Source organism: Zootermopsis nevadensis, unplaced genomic scaffold, assembly GCF_977971745.1.
Source record: "Zootermopsis nevadensis isolate Lab colony 2312 unplaced genomic scaffold, Znev_1.0 Znev_ptg000010l, whole genome shotgun sequence".
NCBI lineage: Eukaryota > Metazoa > Arthropoda > Insecta > Blattodea > Termopsidae > Zootermopsis > Zootermopsis nevadensis.
The window spans coordinates 448,643-472,943 of record NW_028259142.1 but is presented as its reverse complement, the minus strand read 5'-3'; the positions used below and the strand labels follow the sequence as shown (position 1 = coordinate 472,943).

Sequence of the window (24,301 nt, the reverse complement as noted above, 5' to 3'; positions counted from 1 at the left end):
TTTCTAAAAACGCAAGAACATCGCTTCAAGCAATCAGCGGCTAACACAAAAATCTTCACACAGTCATCGGGCACTCTTCATGCAGATTTCGTGGAGCGCAGTGACACTCATGCGAGAACAAGAAAAGACTAACGCAATTTCGATGAGCAAAAACTACTTAAACTCCCGGGAATCAAAGTCAAAATGGCTGTCGGCAAAACTGCGAGATTATGTTGTCCTTGGACTGGACTACGGGTTCGATTTTGTGTCGATGTTGATGAACATGCGAGTTACGTATTATTATTATTTATTTATTTACTGCACCCGATGGCAGTGGTCCTTACACTACACAATTACAACAAAATGCACATAACATAAACAAGTACACTCCATAGAACACCGGTGAAGCAGGTCACAGCAGCCTAGATCAGTGGTATTCAAACTTTTTGTTCGCGTACCCCCCAGATATCATTTCTCTTCAACTTTGTACCCCCAAAGTTCTTGGTGTATAATTCAAGTTATACGTAGTACATAATCTACATCTAAAATAAATTAAATAAATTGCATTACTGATTATTCAGTGTTTATCATAAAATAATATATATATATATTTTTAAATTTCACGTACCCCATAAGATGTCTTCGCGTACCCCCGGGGGTACGCGTACCTCAGGTTGAATACCACATTTTTCGAGATGAGCTGGGCATATAGCGCGCATGGATGGGACAAGAGGTGTGCACTGGATATTGGACGGGAAGCCTGAGGGGAAGAGACCGCTGGGGAGACCTAGACGTAGATGGGAGGATAATCCCAGGCGGGATCTATGGGAGATAGGAGTTGAAGGAGACTGGATTTTGTTGGCCCAGGACAGGGTCTAGTGGAGGGCTTTGGTTAGTTCGGTGATGAACCTTCGGGTTCCCTAAGCCATCTGGTTGGTTGGGTCCACTATTTGGGAAGCCTGAGGGGAAGAGACCTCTGAGGAGACCTAGACGTAGATGGGAGGATAATCTCAGGCGGGATCTATGGGAGATAGGAGTTGAAGGAGACTGGATTTTGTTGGCCCAGGACAGGGTCCAGTGGAGGGCTTTGGTTAGTTCGGTGATGAACCTTCGGGTTCCCTAAGCCATCTAGTTAGTTAGTTAGTTAATTAATCTACATTTTTCAAAACGTACTTTCCCTCTGCTGCCATCTATCCACGGTCATGCAACTAATATTAACTAGTTTCTTCGGCCATCTACCGACTGCCATTTTAAACAGGGACATTCTCATTTGAAAACACCTTCACTAGAGAGAGCGACAGGCTTACACGAAATCCATGTGTTTAAACGTTATTTAACATGGCGTTCATACAGAGAGCGCAAAGGAAATTATTAAATGCCTTATTTATCCCTGCAATCGACAGAGAACGGTGGTCAGCTTCGAGGTATGTGGACCCAGAAAGGCCACTTCATTATTCAACGACGTCATTTCAACAGTCTACGTTCTGTAGGTAGCGTCAAAATGCGTCAGTGCCTTTAAGGACTAGGTAAAACAGGGCTACCAACATTCAAAACACCAACGCGCGAGGAATCATTGCACCTTAGAAGTCTTGTTGCAAGACGCCGACAAATAAGGTGTAAATCTTCCAACTCAGAAACAAAGAGCACTTTTTAACAATACGCAAATGTGAAGTTTCACCCCCCCCCCCCGCCCCCCAAGAGACTCGGTCCGATCGCCAGTAGCACCTTAATGGCGTCCCTCCCTCCTTGCTCTCTGACGCTTCGGTTACCGCAGACTTTCTCGCCTAAAACCTGTCACTGTCGGTTTTTCTGACTTCAACGTAGAGCCACAGAACCAAACCGCAGTTCCTAGGACGTTGCTTATTTAACGACACCGTAAACCCCGCGACCGCCACGTCACGTGACAAAAATCCGATTGCACATCTCAGTGTTCCAAGACACTATCTCTGTGACGTATAAATGAACAGCAAAAGTTTTCTAAAACCTAAAATTTTTCGGAAATCTTTGAGAAACAAAAACGGTTTGTAAATATAAGAAAAATTAAAAATTTCGAAATATTACAAAAATGTCCAAAATTGGCTAAAATAAAAAAAATTAACAATTTAAAAAAATTCTAAACTCAATTTTTTTTTCAAACTTTCAATAGTTTTATAAATTTTGAAAAGAGAAAAATTTCCAAAACTGGCTATAAACCTAAAAACATGAAACATTTCTAAGAAGAAATTTGTAAAAATTTGAACTGTTTCAAAATTTTTGAAAAATTACAAAAATTCCCAGAATTGGCAAAAATGTCAAAATAAGATTTCTGTCTTCTGGGTTGTTGCGCTGTGTAGTCTGGTCGATGTCTAAATAAGAAATTGTGAAAGGTTAGGTGACACGTAATGGACATGGGAAATGCTGTCTTATGTTTTTGTTTGTCTTTCTCACTGGAAAGGAAAGTCAAGCTTGTCTCTTCAGTTGTAAGCGTAAAAAAAATAAGAGAGAGAGAGAGAGAGAAGAGTAGTCCTATGTCACATCAACCAATATTACTCTGACGACAAAGTTTCGAAAGCTTCTGTCCTCTGGGACGTCGTGCAGTCCGGTAGGAGCCAGTCTCCTGATATGCGATATTGAAGCTGATGTTCGGACGCGCTGAGCATATGTGATCGGCGGGCCGGTCTAATTAGAACGGCGTTCTCATCAGACAGACACATAAAGTGTTAATACAAACAGAGGAGCCACGGTGGTCTAGCGGTTAGAACGCTGGCCTTGTAATCCTGGGATCTCGGGTTCGAATTTATAACTTGTGTTGGGCAAGGCCGTGGTCTAGGCAACACGGAGTTTTCCTCCGTGGCATCCCATTCACACACAGAAGAAGGCAATGGCAAACCACTTCTGGATCATCTGCCAAGAACGTATATGAACAGGTCCCAGTCCGAGAAAAGGATGGAAGGATCCTGTTCATATGGACCTGTCGTCAGACAGAACACTAAATAATAATAAGATGAGGTGGTCTAGCGGTTAGAACGCTGGCCTTGTAATCCTGGGGTCTCGGGTTCGATTCCCGGCGGTGCCCGAATTTATAACTTGTGTTGGGCAAGGCCGTGGTCTAGGCAACACGGAGTTTTCCTCCGTGGCATCCCATTCACACACAGAAGAAGGCAATGGCAAACCACTTCTGGATCATCTGCCAAGAACGTATATGAACAGGTTCCAGTCCGAGAAAAGGATGGAAGGATCCTGTTCATATGGACCCGTCGTCACACAGACATATAAAGTGTTAAGAGAAACAGAGACATTTCCACATGTGTATTCCAGCATTAAAGATCAAGTCGCCTACAGCGTCCAGAAGACACCGACTTCGCATTCGGTGAGGCCCCCATTTCAAACGACCTTTGCCAGTTTCTACACCAGTAACTGGGTTAGCGCATTGAGACAGACTGACATCGCTTCCCTCCACATAATTTCCGATTCATCATTCACCAATCATCGTAGAAATGTATGCAGATGAACAAGAGTTATTAAATACCTATCGGACGAGCCAGGCTGTGGGCTACGAGTCTCCCTCTGCCTCCTTATATATATATAAGATCAACACATAGCTTCCAAGAAGCTGGATTACAGGAGTACGCCACCACTATATATATAAAAGGGTCCATTCCTTCAGACTTTCCTTCCTGGCACCCTATATAATCATTCTGATTCCCAGAATTGTCACGTCAACCCTCAAGATGGAGACAGTATACTCTCCGAAATGCTGGCACCCACGTGGTGCCAGAACCCAAAAGAAAATCCCGATTATCGTCGTGAAAACCCGAAGCCTCAACGTAAAATGTTGTTACGAAACGAACTTGCTTACGTCAGCAGCCGAGATGCAGGTCGAACAAAGACTGACTCTCGAGTCTACAGCCGACAGTCGGCCAGTCAGCGAGTCCTTCCGTGTCCCAAATGTTTATATTTAAATTACATTACGCGGCATCGCTGTTAATTCGATGTTGTACTGTCTCTCTCTCTCTGCAGCACGCTGTAACTATGGTTACAGATAGGAATGTTAGGAGAAACAATGCATTCGCGTAGTTAAACACGTTCGTTCAAGGACACGTTCTTAATTACGTAAGATGCCAGTTTTTGTGAGAACATTTCAGAAATTGCGTCGTTCTACGAAGCTTAGATGGGAACACGCTGACATTGGTCGGTCTTCATGCACGGGTTCTCTGTCTCACCCTTTCACCTGCGTCATTTAAGCGTCTCTTGCAGAGTTACGAATACGGAAACTTGGGTTTCAAAATTCGAAATCCTAACACCAGAAGAACTCCATATCAGAGGCGGACTTCCGGCACTCTGTGTGTTACCATGGAGACAGCGGTTTCTGTCACGACAATTAGAACTAGATGCTGAGCTTTACATTGAACACACATCAATTCTGAGCCGGAATGGTCACTGGCTACGAGACGGAAGACTGGGATTCGATTCCCGACTGGTGCAGAGACAATGTGGTAATGGGAGGAAATACTTCTCTTCTGACGCGAAGATGGAAGCGAAACGTTCCTCCGAAGTAATGGTAACCCTCTACAAGACCAGAGCATCACAATCGACATTCTCAGGGCCGTAAGAATGGCGGATCTCAAGAAATAATTTCGCAATGTAATCTGCAACGAAGACAGATGAAGCCTAATCGAGAGGTCCTAACATGCTGTTGTTGTAGCAGAGACGTGCGTCATAATCTGAATGCCTGTATATTTGAACTCCGCCTCCGCAATTAAAGCTGTGATTCCCCAGAACAACAATTTAACCTCAACACCAGGCGCCATTCGACAGCCAGCCAATGACTGCCGACTGTTACAAGGAAAGTTTTCCAATCGTGAACCTTGACAAATATTGGGACAGTCCATAAACCGCAGTAGCAACGCGGCCAAGGTCTGAGGGCGCTAAATTGCATTTACTGCGAGTATTATCACCTTTTAAAACTCTTTTTATATCTGCGACAGTGGAACTGCACGTGACCAGAAGTTTCGCGTAATTTACAGAACGTTTCACACTCCAATAAAGTAGAAGCAGAATTTAAAGTTCCTCAACAGATTTACAGATCCCAAATATTACGACATCGTCTTCTTCAGAAGAAAGTTTCGTTCTTTCGGAATAAATACCCGCAACTCCTCCGCAGTGCAGTCGCCACTGTCAGAAGAACATTGGGGTAATTCTTACTCACTACATCCCCACAAATGCCACAGGCTGTCCACTCTGCGAGGGCGATGAATTTTCTGGCTTAACACATCTTGTAGTTCCTTAGCAACGCGTTCTTTTGAGCAAATACTTCCGTTTCTCTCCACACCACGGCAAGCCTTACTCTGGATGTAACTGACTTTCTAACTGGTTCTTTTTTATCATGAAGTATAACTCAAAACTCAACTAACTTCCAGATAAAATGGAAAGAAAACTTGTCGATGTAATCCACCGGAAAGATGAAATGTAATTAAACAATCTCACAGTGGAGGTGGCGATACTCGTTACCCTGAAGACTGAGGCAGCAAGGACCTGTTCTACCAGTGGAAACCTCAGATTTTACAAGTTTAATGTTGTATAAATCTCTGACGAAACAACGTAGTTTTACCACCTCCATAATCGGTTCTCGTATTAATTTCCTCCTCTGTAACTGTCCAACAGATGTCGTCTCAGCTGAACACAAATGAGGACCGCGCTCACCGGACACAAAGAGGCGCGAATGAGTGATGTGAACGCGGTGACGAGACAGAAACCTAACAACAGAAGTTGCGTAACCATGGTAACAAATGACGCTCTCACTTGTCGTAGGAAGCCGTTCCTTCAATCCTTTAACCTTTTCCCACTACGGCTAACCCCCAAAATTTATTCCTATGGTGGACGAACCTCACGCCCAGGACAACGAACGAGTTTCTTTGCACTTTTAACCCCAGCTCATTCGCACAGTAAAACGAGAGAAACAGACGTTTCGGAGTTAAATGTAACACAAAACCCAGTACCCGCTGAAACGAAAACCATCCAAATTCTGTAAGACCGACTCGCTAAGCCTGGCAGCAACTTTGGGGTCAGCGCGGAGTTCCACCGGTTGTAAACTTTACTACGGCCATGGATCGAGCGATGGGTGCGACAGGGGAGCGGAACAGGAATTGAGATTTCAGGAGTGTCCATGCGCTGACTTTGCCACATTTTTAATTCTGTAAAATGACCACTGCTGTGAAGGATACAAAATGACTTTATTCGCTAGAAGACAACTGATATTTCTACAATTTTACAGGCTTTAACTCGTTTGCGTTTGTTAATATCTTCTTCCAATCTGTCTTTAATGTAATCCATTTAAATTTTCTCTACTAAAGAAGGGTTCACTCACCCCAGAAATTACGACTGCGCTAAGTGCGATTTCAAGTTCTCACGGAGATGGAGGTTTTCTGGGTTGCAGCGCCGTGTAAATCCGCCGACATTTCAGAACATCTTCGCCCTGATGATGGAGGCAGAAAGGACGTCTGAAACGTCGGTAAACTTGTAGCAGGCTACATGGCACGGCGGCCCTGAAGACAGCCATATTCAAGCTTTAGTGCACATGGGAATTAATGACAAATGAATCTGTGATGCCAACTGCTGAGGACGAGACCGAGGAAGAGACCGATTTTAAACGATGAATTGCGAATTACGGAGGAGGAACTGAGTGTGAAGACGGACGGAAGGCAAAATGAGAGAAACAAGGAGAATAGTTTTATTTCCGGCTTGTTTAACGACGCTGTCGGTAACTCAGACTACAGTGCGTCGGATGGTAAGAAAAATAATAAATTGGGGAGGATATGGATGGAACCGGTATTTCTATTGAAAGTTCTGAGGATAGCCTTATCTGGGTGAGCCGGTCTCGAATACGACATTTGACCTCGGGACCTCCCAAAGACGAAGCAGTTCTCTGGCAGCGTCTGGTGAAACGAATAAAGCGGAAATGGAGGAACACAAACGAACAAAGAAATCAACAAATTGACGATGCGCCGATGAACCAACACGCAAATGTAAACAGAAAGCAGACACCTCGGTGGGACTGCAGAGAGCGGCACTGCCGACACGTCGCGTCCACTGCTATAAAAGCCGCGGTCCGCCCCGTCGACTTCAAGTGTCCTCGGCATGGCGCTCAGACTGGCAGCAGTGGGGCTCCTTGTTGTGGCGACGGTCCTCCCTGGGATTCTCAGCGGCAAGTTCCGTAAGTTTAAACTAATTCCACGTATTTCTGTCATTTTAAGTTATTTATAAATAAACAATGGCTTTCAAACGCAGGTGAAAAATGCGTCATCTCTTACCTCCACGCCCCCTGTACGCCATCACGATTGAATAGTGATTACGCAGAAGCACTAAGGGAAATTTATTACAAAGTTCCACTTTTATTCGGATACTTAGATCTTCACAATCTTTTCACACCCGTTTAACTAGCACGAAATATTACTACACTTATTGCAGATAATTTAATGTTTTTCTTCAGACACTTCATCTCTTGGGCTTTGTTGAGGTGTCTCGGCCGTGAGAGTTTAATAAGACTGTGGTCTTGTGGGTTAAACGCCGTGAGGGCCCATTTTAATATTATCCTCCATCCGTCGCTCTCGTTTCAACGCCCCTGTTTTGCATCTCTCTCCCATGAAATGACGTAACTACGCTCCACTACGTTGCGAGGCGGCCAAGTCAACCGAGCGACCGGTCACTTCCGGCAGTCAAACAGGAAGTCGATTACAATTTTTAAGTCCTAGTATCACAGGCGGCGAGAAGAGAAATTCTTCAGGAACGCGGCTGGACGCAGTCGAATCAAAACATCGAACAGGAAGTAGTCCAGTGCCACCAGGAAGGAATTTGTATTACAAACAGAGCTCAATGGACACGAGACAAATCGTAAAGAATTCGCAGAAAGGGGGTAAGTTCACCGACGGCCCAAAACTTTTTTTTTTGGGGGGGGGGGGGAGAACAGACCTGAAGGCGGTGGCTGAGGAACGACACTGCAGAATTATCTAAGACGATCAATGGGAGAATAATATTAAAATGGAGCTCAAGGGAACAGAGTGCTCTGCGGAGTAACTTGCTTCATGATTCGACGCAGTGGCAGGCTCACAGATGGCCTTTCGAGCAGACCAACGGGATCGAGGCCGTACCGACCGACCACTTTCACAGTCGGCGTTCCTGACTGGCACGTGCTATCAATGCGGAATGAGGCAGTCAGATTCACGCTCCGACGGATTTACATCCAGGAAAATGATAGCGGCAAGGCTTGGACGCAGTGGACGACGAGGGGAGAATTCTATTCCTGACAGGAATCGAACTCAGGTCCGTATTCTCACCCTGAGTCAGATTTGTCGTCAAGTTTACGAAAAAGGGTCCTACGTTCTACGAAACTTTGCTCTGAGTATCAAACAAAACCCACGGTTGATGTTAAAACAAGTGGTGCTATTAAAGGTTTAAAGACACGGACATTTTTCGATCAATTGCCACAGAGAACACATTTTCACAATTTGCATGCTACGGACGAGATAAATCGACCTCCTGTAACATCGATTCGTTTTGTGAAATAAACAGTTCGAAAATCCCTTGACAGTTTAAGTTTAAATTCCACACAGCAAATGAAATATTTTCATTGAGATCGCAAAGCGTCAATCAACTACAAATCGAAACCATCTTCCACTCCTCCGTTTGCTACCTGAAGGCGAAGGGCACGACGATTTAGGGGACAGGACGCCTCTTCCTCGAACTGAACCCATCACCAGGTGTCACTGCGTTACACCGAGCAACGCCCTTTTAAACAACAAACTAAGCAAACACAAATGACGTCCTTTCTGTTCCAGCAAATTACGCGAAGGTCTGCAAGAAAAATGATCCTGACTTCGACGCCTGCGTCATCGACTCCGTGGAGTCGCTGAGGCCAAGACTGAGCAAAGGTACGTACAGCTGACAGTAGCACAACCGGTCAAGAACTTCCCTGCTTCTTATGGAACCCAATGGCGTAAAAACGTGTCCATGCGGCACTGGGCCAGTTCAATCCACTCCATACTCTCCTTCTTGCAGTTTAAGTCAGTTTTTCAAACTGTGCTTTCACTGCAGTTTCAGATATCTTCCAGTGCCAGTCGGTTTTTAAAAATCGGGTTTAAAAACAATTGTTTTTTTTTGCATAAATTTGTAAAATTCGAAAACCGGTTTTTAAAATTTAAAAAAAACCGGTTTCAGATACTAGAATTGATATGTAAAAAATTAATTGATTACACACGTTAACATTTTGACTTGAAATCGCCTCGGGCACAAGCATATTGTAGTAAAACTAATCTTCATGAGTGAGGCTGAAATTAGTTCCAAATCATTAAATGCTTTAGAAGTACGAATTCAAGAAAGAAGACCAAGTTGGATTGGTAAGCCTTTTGCTACATTTGCAAAATCCACAAAACATTTCGACAAAGAAATCTAGTGAATTTCCTCTAGCTTCGATGATGGATATATCGGAGACGGAGAAACTATTAATCAGGGCAATGCTCGAAAAGAAGGTTTCTTGAGGAACCTGAAGAATTAATATCAAATCCGAAGACACTGAAGGCCGAATTTTCAGTATTTGAGGCAACCGATAAAATAACAAAGAATTTAGATTTATTATTTGATGCCCTGAAAACGATAAAACCAAGTTCGGTAGCCGGTGAAAAAGTATTTTCTATTTCAGGCAATTTTGTATCTAGAATAAGAACAAGATTAAGTAATCGTTAAGTGGACATTTTATGTTTTTTGAAATCATATTTCCTGAAGAAAAATACTAAATGAAATAAAAATTCATAATTTATATTTTGTACGGATTTTCAGTTATTTTAATTTTTTATTTGGTTTTGTATGGAGTATATTTTATTTTTTGTAGTTCCATAAATATTAAGTACACTTAAATTTTTTAAAATAAGTATAAATATTTTTTTACTGTTTCAATTTCTTTTGTAAAAATTCGAAAACCGGTTTTTTCTAAAGTCGGTTTTTGTATAAACCCTAACCAGCGCAGGGGGCGCAGACACATTATACCTCTCCCTTCAAGCGCAAATGCTCCACCTAGCATAATCTGACGTCGCGGTCCAGTGGTACTCCGGTATCAATCGAACCGTCGTAACGCACCAGGAATAAGGGAACCCCCCCCCCCCCCCCCCGTTCCATGCCGCCACGGTTAGTAACGCCAGGCGCCGCTGTGCTCCTTTGCAGGGATACCCAAACTGCAGGTGCCACCCTCAGACCCCTTCGTGTTGCCTACTCTGGAAATCAAAAGGGACCTGGAGGCCATCAAGGTGCACGCTCTGCTGCAGAACATCGTGGCTTACGGCGGCAACGCCTTCGTCATCAACAAATTCAAGTAAGATGCAATAATCGATCAGCGATTGTATATCAATCGATACAAACACCCGCTAGAAACAAGTAGGCCTATATCTTGCAAGCGTTCCTGATTACTTGGCAAAGATCAGGGTCACAAGAAATGCTCTTTGAAATTTAGTTGGAAAACGCCTTGGAAGACCCAGAAACAGATGGCACGGAAACGTTAAAATGAGAGACGCCCGGTTCTCAAGGCGGTGAATATGTCGTGTGGACTTGGAGGCTGCTCTGAACAGGGTAACTGAAACTCCACAGTTGAAGTACGAGGGACAACTGGGCTTTCATGGGTTAAGGATCTTTAATACTGGGCATTAATGCACCTCTGAAACGTCGGTCAATTTGTACCAGACTAAACAGCACAGCTTCCCAGAAGAGTCACATTTTGACAATCGTACAAAAGGATAACACGTAAAATCAGGTAAGGTTTTAATTTCACGCTCCGAGGAATGGAGACCTTTTGGGGCCCACAGCCTAGAGACAATCGCTGAGCGCCCTGAGAACTTCCTTTGTTCCAGGACGGACCTCGACAAGCTGGCGCTCGAGCTGAGCGTCACTCTGCCACACATCCACTCCACTGCGGATTTCGACGTGACGGGCCGCATCCTGGGAAATATCAAGGGGAAGGGTGCCTTCACGGGCAATTTCAGTGAGTACATCTTCCCGACACAATTCACGTTTCACAAATTTCCATAGTAACCAGATTAAAAAAGATAGGACTGAAGGTCGAACGAAATTATCTCAAGGCCAGGAGGACGGTAGTTGAATTAAGAAGCACTCTCACGTCGTGATATTAATGTAGAATTTTATGAAAAGCAGTCTGCCTGTTCAAAGGGCAACAGATACAAATGGACCAAATAAAATAATCTCGTCATCGCAATGGAAAATAACTGTAACAAGAATATTTATCGCAATCAAATGAGTTATAATGGCGGATTTAGTAGCATAGACGATGAGCTTTCCAATTCCATCAAGAGATGGCGCAGCCTGCACTACCACAATACTTGAAACAAGAAATATCAACAAGTACGTTGTGCTTCTGTTGCAGCGGATGTGAAGGTGGACGTCGCAGGTGACGCGAAAGTGGTCACAAGGAAAGGCGAGGAATATCTGGAGGTAAACAACATCAAGACAAAGATTGGGATTGGGAGCTCGGAAGTTAAGATCGCATCTAAAGACAAAGACAAGAACGATGAGCTGCGTGAGTACACGTATTGTTTAGCGACGCTTTATCAGCTAACGATATTACTTGCAGTCCATTAGCTGTGCCTTTTATTGCCTCAATCTGACTTAACTTCAGCTGTTCAAGAAAATCCCAAAGTCCCCTCACATTATGAAACCCTAAGCGGTTAGAACGCTGGCCTTGTAATCCTGGGGTCTCGGGTTCGATTCCCGGCGGTGCCCGAATTTATAACTTGTGTTGGGCAAGGCCGTGGTCTAGGCTTCCCAACAATTATTCCATTCACACGCAGAAGAAGGCAATGGCAAACCACTTCTGGATCATCTGCCAAGAACGTATATGAACAGGTCCCAGTCCGAGAAAAGGATGGAAGGATCCTGTTCATATGGACAGACAGAACACTAAATAAAAAAAAAAATCCATTACCCTGTTCAGGAGAGCCCACTGCCAAACGCTACCAGAGCCAGATGACTCCAGTCCACATCCTCAAACTCCATTTTAATAATATACTTCTTAATATTATAGACCATTTATGTTCAGGAATCCCAAATGGTCTGGTACCTTTAGGTTTTTCAACTAAAATTTTGCATGCATTTCTCATCTCGTCAGTGCACGCATGCCCCATTCACCTTGGTGACAAGAATAAAGTACATAAGAATGATCCATAATTTGTAATTTCCTTCTATTAATTCCTCTGTCTAAAATTATCCTTGAGACCATCTTTATTACACCTTGATGTGAGGCGTGAGTACATTTTTCCCACATGAGACACCAAAGCGCGTCCTAAACCGGCCATTTTGTGTTTCAGTGGAGTCCTTTACGCGGTTCTATAAGCAGAACGAGAAGCAGGTCTTGAATATACTGATGCCTATCGTTCAGGAGACAGCTGAAGAAATCGTGACTCAGATCAGCAACAAAATCTTGAGTACCATACCTCTCAAAGAGTTGCTCCCGGCCTGAGCTATTATCAGTAACTGGTGCAAGTAACACTCGGTGATGCCAGGACCTCCTTCAAAAAGAAATTTCCGGGTTCTAACTGCGCTTCATGGAGTTAAGTATAACAGACCCAATTTTGATTAATTCTATTTGTGTTGCGATTTTTAATTCTGAAAAGACTTTAACGTGATTCAAGACACAGGTCACTGTAAAAAGATCACGTATTGTTCATTTGTCAAAGAAAATGAGAAAACGCTTGTGATGCGACTGAAATAATCCTGACCACTTACAAGTCTGCATACATTCCTGCCCCTAGGGATCATAGTGAAATAATTAATTTCCCCATCACTTAAATGCTGCACACTTCTACATTTCTACTGTTTCCTCGCATCACTGTCTCACGACATAAGAACATTATGCACGAAGAACTGCTTTACATTGTCCTTCAGTGTTAATTTGGAGGAATTCCACTTGTTAAAATAATCTGATTATGATTTCCTTACTGTTTAGTAATAAAATTATTATATGAATAATCATTTCCCTGCCGTTCAACTTTCATTTGCCTCTGCGCATGCTGAACACCCACAATATTCGCAGCACATCTAAAGTCAAGACGTAGTTAAACAGTCAGTAAAAATCATTCGTTTAACTCAGGCCAGGGCTTCCCTTAAGCCGTAAAATAACAAAACTAATTCCAGACGTTAATCGTGTCTTGGACAGCTCAGGCGATGGGATGCTGAGTTTAAATCCCTCCTGAACTGTGTGTTTGTGGCCACATTTTCTTGTATTGGTAACCCTGTGTCCTCTCCGCTCTGCGCCGAGTCCCTAGGGATATGTGAAGATATCTTCACTTGCGCCTGATAGTGAGGTTAAGAATTTGCTGAGATACTTGCCAATGTCTGCAACGCTGGACACTGACATGACGCGCTACAGGAAGCTACAAGAAGACCCCGGAAGACTAAACGACACACATCTCCCACACCTTGAAGCTGAGCAAACGTGAAATCGAGTTCATCACGTAACCAACGTTTAACATTTCTCTGAGACAAGAAATGAAGGAAGTCGAAGAGATTTTTTTTTTTTTTTTTTTTTTTTGGGGGGGGGTGTCATGTACTTACTCTGATAATATGCATTTGTTAGTGGAGAATGCAATCACCACAAGGAATTCTACAGGCAAGAAAATAGACCAGTCTACGAGTAAATTCCGACAAAGCCGAGGCATGAAACCGAAGTCAACATAAAAATAATAATACAACAGCAATGAAAATGTTTCAACATTAAAAGTATGTTAATGGGAAGAAGAAATGAGGTTTACGATGAAATCAGCAGAGAAGAATAAATTCTGGAAATGATTTCCATTCCTCAGCTTGAAAAATATCATTCCATCTACTTTCCAACCACAGAAAATCCTGAAAACAATCATTTTGCTAGTTTCTTCGCATAAGCATGAAACACGGTCTCCAAGATGGTTTAAATAAGCAAGCATTCGGGGCGTAAAACAAAAAGGAGACAATAAATACACACAGAATCTTATGGAATGTCAGTTATCTTACAGAAAGACACTTGGATAGAACTGGCTAAGGGATCACGTCCACCGAAGGGTTTTGGCCACACCAGTGACACCGGGGACACAGAGGCAAGTTAGTAACTGAGGCGCATGCACAACTTCAGCTATTTGGCTTAAAGAGAAAACTGTTATATTTTAAACTTTAATTCTTAGATTGCTAAGTACGACAGCCAGGTGGCAGTCTCATGTAAAGAAAAGAGGGTTTTGGAAACAGGATGCTAAAGAGAAAATCTGAAATGCAGAGTTAAAAGTCTTTTCGGATACTGCGCCACGTAGTCTCGCCTATGACGATTCAGATATTCTAGGCACTGAGAAAAGACATTTTGGAAACCAAAGTACTTAAATTTATACCAGTGTTTCATGATAGAATACTACTTACATTTAAAACATTCCAACTTCTGCCTCTCGATATGTCTTCTGGATTTTCTAGTCTTGAAATTTCAGTCAATACGTGTCACATGTAAAGATTTCACTCAGTTCACTATCAAGACCCTTCAGAACGTTTATTTTCACTGTAGCAGCACAACAGACTATACATTTCACAGCACCAAAATTTACACAGCCTTTGCCAGCCTCGAACAGACCGCAGAACTCAAATACTCAAAACATTCTTGCCAAGAAGACATTTTGTCAGCAGTTCAAGGTCACTCAAACCTTAACTGGTGTTGATGACATCACTTGGCACCAGATGCTGTACCAGAAGAGCAGAACCATGAAGGGGCCTGTCACCTGTAAAATATTTAAGAAAATAATTGCTCATGTTGCTTCTTCCATGTTATCGTAAACTGCCAAGCCGTAATAACATTTCACGTGGTCAGTTCCAAGCTTTCTAACTCCACATAAATACCAGTCAATTTTTCTCAACAAAAAAGTGTCATAGTTTGGGTTTATCATTATTTCCTGCACATGCTGTACACATTGTAACTTTGCAACGGAAGTATCGGGGACTCTGGGATGGCTATCGACGGCACTTGCCGTGTCATACTGAGAACATATCTTTTAGCGTTTACTGCCAACACAGATGAATGTGACAGATTTGGCACCACTAACTTGTAAAGTAAAGAAGACTTAAATTCAGGTAACAGAAGTGATTTCAGTGGGAGTATTCTTCAGAAAAGTTCCATAACATTTTCCACAGACAAGAGCTAGGTTATCATTTACAACAATTGCTTCCTTAACCTCAGAAATGAGCAGCACTTTCACTACTTTGCCCTTACAGTGAACAGAACAGACTTTACTTATATTCCACAGAGCTTTCATTGGCTTGAGCCAAGGATGCTGCAGAACATGTCATGCCACAAATGAAATACTTGAATTTATGGTTGAGGTAAATTCTTCTAAGGAGTAGGAGTGAGAAGCAGACACTCGTTTAGTTATGGCTTGTAGTTCTTGATTCAGACACTCTATAGAAGGAGGGTAAGATTCCTGAATAGCTTATTTCCGGCATAGTAAACTCCTTTTTGATACTAAATGAGGTTAGGTTTTGGCACATGAAAGTTATATCTACACCTTGTACCTATACTGTCAATACATGAGTTAGTTTTAAATTATTCAGAGTTGTCCACTACAAATTATGATAACGAGACCAAAAATTTTCAGGCTAGTAGAATATTACATTTTTAAACAATTCCCTATAAAATTTCATGAAATTCGTTTTGTCAAAATTTCATGTGCAATTCACAGTCTTTAATTTCAAGGCACTTTCTTTTGGCAGGTGTATATTAATTCATTCAGACTTACGTTTCGTATTAACCTTACTCATTCGCGGCATTTTCGATAATGGATGAAAATAACTAGTAAACAGTTGAGCATCACAAACGCAGTACCAACATAAGCATTTCTAGGGGAAATCTCTTGTAGGGAATTATTTAATAAGTTTAATATTCTGCATCTAGCCAGCGAATTCAACATTTGTTATGGACAACATGGAAACATTTCAAACTAACTCAGCCTGTCTCCCGATAATAGTCTTATTTTGTTCGCCCACAACTGGCTGGAATACCTGGCAGTGATGACACGGATCATCACCCCCATACTTCACAATGCGGAAATGTGCAATCACCTGTATGCAATCAGCTGACTCTTCTAGTTTATGAAACGTCGGTGTAAGCAATCTCTTGAGTACTATAACACTCACGAATGCTCTTCCTGAAATTTTTTAATTTTTGTATTGCTTATTAAGTTATTTATATCCTTATTTACATATTTATTAATTTATCCACATATCTCCATATACACTTACAATCAGCACGCCCGCAGGCGACAAATCCTTATTTTTGTTACAAATCCCTGTTTCCCCGAGAGCTTATGAAACCACAAGAACGTAATTCTCCACCGTCTGCAGTACCCAATTTCAAAGTTACTCGTCAGTATTTTACATATTCCTTTTCTTGAAATCATATAGTAACCGGGTAATTTCTTCCTCCTAAGGTTAAATGCCCGAGAAGAATGTTTAAATAAGAATTTATGTTTAGAATCACTTACGGACGGCATATTTAGTACGTCCAAATTCTCGGAGAATCATGCAAATTTATTACGTGGCCAAATGCATGTTTTATATGGATAAATCATACGAAATATTAGTAAAAACGCTCATACAAAGAGACCACAAAACGCAAGGCAAATCGAAGTGGATCGAGCTGGCGGATCTTAGTGGTAATTGTGGAAATACCTCCAACTACTGAGCAGGTATCACCATGAGAACGTGCGCACTCCTGACTGTACTTACGCCGCTCTAGCTGTACGACGCTGAGGGTGCCATATATATACGACAGGTGATGGCGCTGTGAAGCCACTGGGCGGCGGGCAGACTTATTTATTAGTCATGAAGTCGCTGGGGTTAACAGGCGCCATGTTGCTGCTGGGATACTTTGCGGCGACCTCGGGCGACAACATACGTGAGTACTTTGTCGGACGTTTCGGGAGCCTGCTGTACACCATTCTCTAGTCGATTATCGTCACACCGACAGAATTTATATTGTTTTATTTTAATATTAATGACACAGGTTTGGGTCGAACCCAGGATATTTTAATACTAGGCTAGTAGCTCACCACTGGATGGACGAGGCAGGCCCCAGTCTAGAGGAGGCAAAGCTCCACGCATTCTTAACTTCGACACCAGACAGAGATGATTATTACTGTTATATGACGTCATTATCTATTTACGCATACACTGACTCGTCTTCATTCTGAAAATCAAGACAGAAATTAAAAGAAATGTTTTAACAGAGACATTCGGTACCAACATTAACGTCAACTTCGACAACATTTACCTCACTCTACGCATGCGTGTTGCAGCTCCGTTCCTCAAGGTGTGTCGCCGATCAGACCCGAAGCTCGACGAATGTGTAATGGCCGCCGTGGAGGAACTGAGGCCACATCTCGTGAAAGGTACGTTGCACAGCCGCTAATCCCTACGTCTAACCCCCTCAAATAATAATTCTTAGGAGTACGAGAGTAAACCAACACGCATAGCCCACATCACCTCAATGGTTAGCTCGAGGCCCCGGACGCTTTAAACCTAGAAAGATACAGTGCATTGGAAGTATTAAAAATCACCGCGAAAAATACGTAAGTTACATTAAAACATTCGATTCTCGCCATTAACTTACGATGTTATGTGAGGATTAACCTCACAAGGTTCTTCAGTTTTCCGGGAGAAGGCTCCTGTGGCACAATTGTGGGAGTGACGTAGGCCTGTTTTGCAGGAATCCCGGAGTTCGGGATTCCATCTTGCGAGCCTCTGGAGATCAAGGAGATGGTGTTGGACCAAGGTCAGGGGGTGGCCAGACTCACTTCCACCTACACGGACATCAAGGTGCACGGCCCCACGAACTTCAGACTGGAAACCGTCAGGTTAGTGCAGACAACAGTCAAAGCGCCTGGCTCAATTCCGACGTTTCTGACACAAATGTCGTCGGCCTCAAACGCCTCTGGGACCTGCCGTGTCGGTTTTTATAGTTTGCTGTTGCCCAGGGCCAGCGAGAGTTTCAATTTAATCCTCGGATTTCCTTACGTAAATTGTATCTTAAGAAAAACCTTGCGTCGGGAAATCGCGACTTCTGACAACAAGGTCCCGTAAAGCAGTCTCAGTCCTAAGAAGGTTGTCGTGACCAGTGTTTTTCGTGGGTTTCCTCAGTCCCTCAACGCAAATGTTAGGACAGTAACTGTAGATACAGATTCCTTCCAATTTGGTGTTTATACGGGTTACACTCGACGACAGATAATCTAATCAGTTGAATTAACGGCGTTAAATACACGAGGAATCATTGAAGCAACGTATCTTCTTGTATGGGATTTGAGGTGAGAGTTCAGATTGCGCTCTGCTCGGTTGTGACTCAGTGTAGCCTTGTAAGCGGTTACCAAAGTTTCGGAGGAGCGTGCCGCATCCATCTTCAGAGTATAATCGACGACTATAAGAATATTCGCTGTCATAACCCAGCTGCTCGTCTTCTGGGTTGTATCTCTGGGTATACACCGACGTTTCGGAGCATTCTGCCTCGTGCATGTGTCCACCGTCTTTTTGTTGGCAGGATTGACCTGGACAGGCGACGCGTGTTTCTCAAACTGTGGTTGCCGTACCTACGCATGACGAGTCACTACAAGATGGACGGGCGTCTGCTCGTGTTGCCCATCACCGGGAGCGGCTACTACGAGGGAAATTACAGTGAGTGCAGTCCCAGTTTCACGTTCCTGCCGTCTTTACCCCGAGTCACTCGCTATTATTATTAATTTTGTTGTTGCTGCAATGAACAATTGCTGAGAGCAGACGGTAGATAATGTTACTCGTATTAGATTCAATAGGCAGGTCGGATATACAGGACACATCGGGGCGACGAGAAATACAAAATTCTCATCAGAAAACGTAAATATGTGACCAGGTGGGAGGATAATATTAAAACGGCGTGCAGACTAGATCTATGTGGCTCAGGGAATGGTACAATGAGGAGGGTGATGAATCTTCATGTCTCTTTGCAGCTGACATACAGGCGGTGTGCACTCTGCACGGAGAACATGTCAGCATTCGGGGGCAGACGCATTTTAGCGTCAAGAATTTCGACGTAAAATTCTCCATTGGTGGCGCGAAGGTGTTTCTAGGGGACTTGTTCAACGGAGACAGAGAGTTGGGTAAGTATGGACGATAAGACACGGCCCCAAGGCCTTAGGGGCTATGGTCGGGCATCCCTGAAATGACGTCAAAAGACGTCGCTCACGGACTATCGCCATCTTGAATACTACGTATCTTATCCAAAGGACTCAGAAACAGACTTAGCCAACCCTTTGGAGCTGAAGCTCGTCTTAATAATATTCAATAATTAAGTCCGTACCGCGAAGAAAACACACCATCACAAAGATAAACTCGCTAGTGCTGTCAGAGGAAATAATCGGAAAAGCAAATGAAACACACAAATACGTAAAGCAGATTTACTGACTGTTTCAGCAGATGGTACACATAGTTACCACTGCAGTTTAAAGCCTTAGGTGTAGTGACAAATGAGACTGTTCACTGTCCCGCCCGCAGGCGAGGCGATGAACCTTTTCCTGAACGAGAACTGGAAGAACGTGGCGACGGAACTGCAGCCGCTGCTCGAGGCCAAGATCGGCGATGTCTTCCGGCAGTTCTCCAACAGCATTTACCACAAGTTCCCGCTGGACCAGATCCTCCCGCCGTAGCCACAGCAATCTCTCTCTCTCTCTCGCCTTCAATACGTCGCTTTCTCGCACGATCACCACGGAGAGGCCCAACTCAGTACAAATTCCTCTGTCTTACCTCAAGAACTGAAATTAAAGTCGACCAGTGTTTCTGAATTCTTTAATGGCTGAGTCACCCTCCCCTCCTTGGTTTTGGCTGTCTTGAGCAGCTGACAGTCGCCCACCGAATCCCCCACCTTTCATGGATCCCGGTAATCATTCAGTCCAAAATCTTCTGTCCTCCCGTCTAATAAGAAAATTAAATTTGTTAAAAAAAATGTAATTTTGCAATTTGTGCTGTATGGGTGCGAAACCTGGTCTGTCAGTTTGAAGGTCTTTGAGAACAGAGTGTTGACGGGGATATTTGGACTTAAAAGGGAGTGAGACGGAGATGTCTCTCTTCTGGAAAAAACTTAGAAGACGTTCGCAGGGGTTCTTACCGCCTCCATCATCAAGGTATCAAGATGATGGGCTGTTTCTTGAGGCTTTCCTGCGTTCCTGTCACCCATTCTCATCGCCCAAGAAAACTCTGCTGCTTCGCCCTGCAGTCACACGGCCCTCTTCAGTTCGATTATCCCCAACTACGACATAGTTTTACTTCCAAGTCCTCCACATTTCTACCCTGAACACACAGGCAACATGTTCCTCTAAAACGCTAGTGACCAACTACAAGATGTCATAACCCGGAAGACAAAAAATCTAAAAGCTTAATCACTGATACACTTGAAGGTACAGAACAAATTCTGAAGTAACCACACAAAACCACGTGCGAACGGCGAGTCGTAATTCGAAGAGACAAGTCAAATCGTGCGGTGTTCAGACTCAGAGATTAAATTACCAAAAAGAAAAACATTGTTCTCGTTCAGACTCAAGCGAAACTGGGCCCTGCGGTCACTAGCTCAGGTCGCCGATGAAGTACTTGGCGGGCACACCGTCAAACAGCTTCGTCAGGACGTCACCCACGAGATCGGCTATGGTTCTCGAGAGGATGGGCTTCAGGGAGCCCGCGATGGACCGCCAGTTGCTGTTGATGTACTCATTGGTGCTGTCCTCTGCAAAGAAGACGTAGCATACAGCAGCCAGTCTACGGGCTTCGGGGAACCTTAATCCTATTAAGAAGCTGCTATTGGCTCAACGAGTCACGAAATTTGCCGTCTTGTTTGAGACCACAACATGCACAACAGCCTACCACCAGTCCCTAGCCTGAAACAGTGGAATCAGTCCACACCGCCTTCTCGTATTTCGTTACGTTTTATTTTAATATTATCCTCCCATCTCCACCTGGGTCTTTCAAATTATCTCTTTCCTTCAGGTTTTCACCAAAAAGATTCCGACGTATCCCACCTTTAACACGTTCTACACGTCCTGTCCACCCTGACCTCTTCGAAACTTGGTACTTCCGGTAACCGGTGCAAGTTCCGTTTATCGCGCGTCCAAACGCCCTAACACCTCGAGAACGCCAACCAGTTTTACGACGCCTATGACGCAATATTCCAATTTCTGGCAGGCCTATCGCCCGTGCACACGGCACGAGCCGCCACTGCCCTCCGGGTACTTAAGAACCTACCCAGTGCCTTCAACCCATTGTACAAATTCTTGAGCCTCAGTCGGAGTTTCCCGATCGTGAAGTTCACTTGCACGTCCTGCACCTTGAAGAACGTGATGCCGTCCTCGCTCCTAAGGGTCAGGTCGACCTCCGACATGATGTCCAGGTCCTCTGCAACAAGCGCACACTCATGGAACTCCCTCGGCACTCACTTGCTTACCTACTGGTACATGGCCTGTCCATTCATAACTAAGTTCATCCGTCAATCCACGCATCCATCGGGCAGTGAATCCGTCAAAAATAACCCAAGCATCAGCCATCCACCCGTAAACAAATATAAATCCATTAATCCAATGCCTTTGCCCACTGATGACAAACAAATCCACGCTCGGATGTTAGTCTGGGAAGAAATGCACAGCGTGGAACACTCACCGGGTTCCAGCCACGCGTCGCCGTGGCCTACGATCGGCAGAACTAGGATCCTGCCCTTGAGGGTGTAGACGGCGTCTATCCTGAGCCGCGGGATCTTCATCTGCGTCGAAAACGCGTAGGTTTCGAAGTTCACTCTGCAACAAACAGGACCGTGCTGTATCTTTCTGACACCTGTCACTCTGGCCGATCAACATACTCCTCCCATATCCTAATATCATCTGGAGAGGAGTAAACTTTGCGTTTCTAACCCGGTTCCTCGCGCGTGCTACACGTTCAGTCTTCCTTGGTCACCCTGACGGACTACACGCAACCGGAAGTTCGGATTTCAAAGCTTCTATACACAAACAGCGTGAAGTGACGAACTAATTGCGTTCAAAACTAATTCTCACGCCAAGAGCTTTAAGCTTTACGCCGTATTGCTGGTTCTACATAGGTACTGAGGAAAACCACGCACGTCACAGTGCGTTAAGTGGCTGTAAATTCCTGCTGTCAGTCAGATCTTGGTCGAACTCGTAAATACCGAATCTTAAACACGCGTACCGGGTATTCCGGAATACGCTGCGTCCACTCTCTCGCTGCTACAGCGCCTCGGGCGATACGCAAATTCCTAAGTGACCATTCCGTGACATAAGGACGCGCCCGAATTCCAGAATCGGCCTAGCGAATACTCGACGCGCCGAAGTCAGGTCACGCCTTCCACAAATCACCTTTCCTAATGCAATAATGAAAGTACGGACTGTGCGTGTGTGAGACGTGCCAGAAATGCTGCTGGCCGCTTGTTGCGTAACCAAGCGGCGACTGGTTCACTGGTCACATAACAGACAGACCGTACTGACCTGAGTTGTCCAGATTTACACGAGTCCCGTCAGACACTCGCGCAACATTTTCTTCTAGTGGCCCACGCCCCTCTAACAGGTTCGGCGTTGGTAACACAAAATCCCATCTCTTAGATTACTTTCTCGGTTTTCCAAGTGACGTCCTAAAAATGTCCTCGCCAAAATGTCCCTTACTATCGCAAACTGCGCGCTCTTTTTTTATTCTCTCGCAATCCTCAGGGTTTCGGCAAGCAGAGACAATGACATCATCAACTTCCCATTTCCCTGCTGGGTGGAAGGTACCCACTTGTTGGAAAGGATCTTCGTGCTGGTGAGCCCTCTCACGGTCACGTTCACCAAGGAAGCGTTCAGAGCGACCGGGCCATCACCTCCCTGAAGAATTTTGATCTCCGGGATGTTGAAAGGGTCCAGAGGTTCAATCCCTAACGCCGGAAGACCTGCAACAAAGTTCATAGTTTTGTCTCGACCTGTCAACTCCTGGCATCTCTGGTCCGGCCCTCAGACACATTTCTGGCCTTGAACAACCACTGATGAGGTATCATCCCGTTAGATGTCGCCGTACACAATTTCGTTTTGTCCCGGAACTTTCTGGCATCGGAAATGACCCCGATAAATTATCAGGCTGTCTTGTTCTTCTGGGCTGTGATGTCGTGTGGACTCGTAGGTAGATACCAACGTTTCGTACGCACATACTGGCTACATCTTCAGGGAGATCTACCTACCACTACGAGTCCACACGACAGCGTTCAATTCTAGACCCTGGTGTTTTACAAATAATACAACTACATTCATATTCAGAATTGTGCGCGCGTGTTAAACGTGGAATAACAACTTGTGTGAATTTTGACATATGAAATGGCACGTGACAAATAGACCGCGAAGTGTTGTACAACGGTTCGAAGCCGCAAGGCACTTAGCACCGCATTTCGCAAGACTCGTGCTAGTTTGCGCAGAACAGCCTGAGCACATGCTGTCGTCCAGAGGCGGTTTCGTAACCCAACCACCTGAGCTGCTCGCGAATCTATGGCTAGTTCTCTGACCGGCCCCCCGACTGTCCGCTTTCGAAACTCGACACGACGACTGACCGCTCCTCGAACATAAACTCATGGCCGGAACGCGAATGTGCCTATCTCCAAATGGTGACGGGCCGTGTGACAGTTGAAAGAACCTCTTACGACAGCAAACAATCGCTCACTCACCGTTCTTGATGCTATCCATGATCATCTGGACGGCCTCTGTCGAGCACCTGACGAACTCCGGGTCAGCCTTGTAGCAAACCTGCATGAAGGGCGCTGAAAACAGTACCAACTCTTAGAGGGCTGCAGACATCCTGTCCTGACTTCACAAGATGCGCGAAAAATATTAATTGAGCCCACGTGATTCCTTTGCTCGATACAAAACGCGTTTGTCTGTCTTTTCTACCAATGACCAAGTTTCCATAAAACTCTACACTGAAGGTTATGTGACTACTTACGTTTCTCCTTAAAGTAACCCAGCGCTGGGCCGACGCTAAACGCCAGGAGCACCAGAGAACACAACATGATCGCGTGGCTGTCAGACGTCGTACAACACCAGGGATATCACACACAGAGACAGCTCTCCTAGAGTAGCCACTGGCCAAGCTCGGTTATATAGAAAGGCCCCAAGGACACCCCCCCCCCAAGCGACGTCCATAGAGGGGCCCGCCTCAAGATTACTACGAGCACATTTGCCTCACGTCACATTTGTCGTCTTTGTAGGTTAAAGTTTCGTCGTGCACGAAGTATCCTGAAGGGGGGTCC

The 24,301-nt window shown here is 44.4% G+C and overlaps 3 protein-coding genes across 3 annotated transcripts in view; 2 read left to right on the top strand and 1 right to left on the bottom strand.

Annotated features, from left to right (window-relative positions):
* Positions 1-7,041: 7,041 nt before the first annotated feature.
* On the top strand, positions 7,042-12,984 carry LOC110834822 (uncharacterized). Its single transcript, XM_022074365.2, has 6 exons — positions 7,042-7,171; positions 8,793-8,885; positions 10,171-10,318; positions 10,851-10,981; positions 11,381-11,533; positions 12,321-12,984. Exons 1-6 carry the CDS (start codon positions 7,096-7,098, stop codon positions 12,470-12,472), a joined length of 753 nt encoding a protein of 250 aa, XP_021930057.2. The 5' UTR covers positions 7,042-7,095; the 3' UTR covers positions 12,473-12,984.
* Positions 12,985-13,129: 145 nt separating this feature from the next.
* On the top strand, positions 13,130-19,823 carry LOC110834824 (protein takeout). Its single transcript, XM_022074368.2, has 6 exons — positions 13,130-16,912; positions 17,313-17,405; positions 17,723-17,870; positions 18,548-18,681; positions 18,993-19,142; positions 19,537-19,823. The coding sequence occupies exons 1-6, from the start codon at positions 16,840-16,842 to the stop codon at positions 19,686-19,688; spliced, it is 750 nt and encodes a 249-aa protein (XP_021930060.1). The 5' UTR covers positions 13,130-16,839; the 3' UTR covers positions 19,689-19,823.
* Positions 19,426-24,301, bottom strand: part of Jhbp6 (Juvenile hormone binding protein 6) — a 22,054-nt gene continuing 17,178 nt past the window's right edge. The window contains exons 2-6 of the mRNA XM_022074354.2: positions 23,720-23,812; positions 22,807-22,957; positions 21,685-21,818; positions 21,274-21,423; positions 19,426-20,758 (exon numbers count right to left, since the gene is read on the bottom strand). Coding sequence (XP_021930046.2) covers positions 20,601-20,758; positions 21,274-21,423; positions 21,685-21,818; positions 22,807-22,957; positions 23,720-23,804 — 678 coding nt within the window. The 5' untranslated portion in view covers positions 23,805-23,812 and the 3' untranslated portion in view covers positions 19,426-20,600. The remainder of the gene's footprint in view (positions 20,759-21,273; positions 21,424-21,684; positions 21,819-22,806; positions 22,958-23,719; positions 23,813-24,301) is intronic.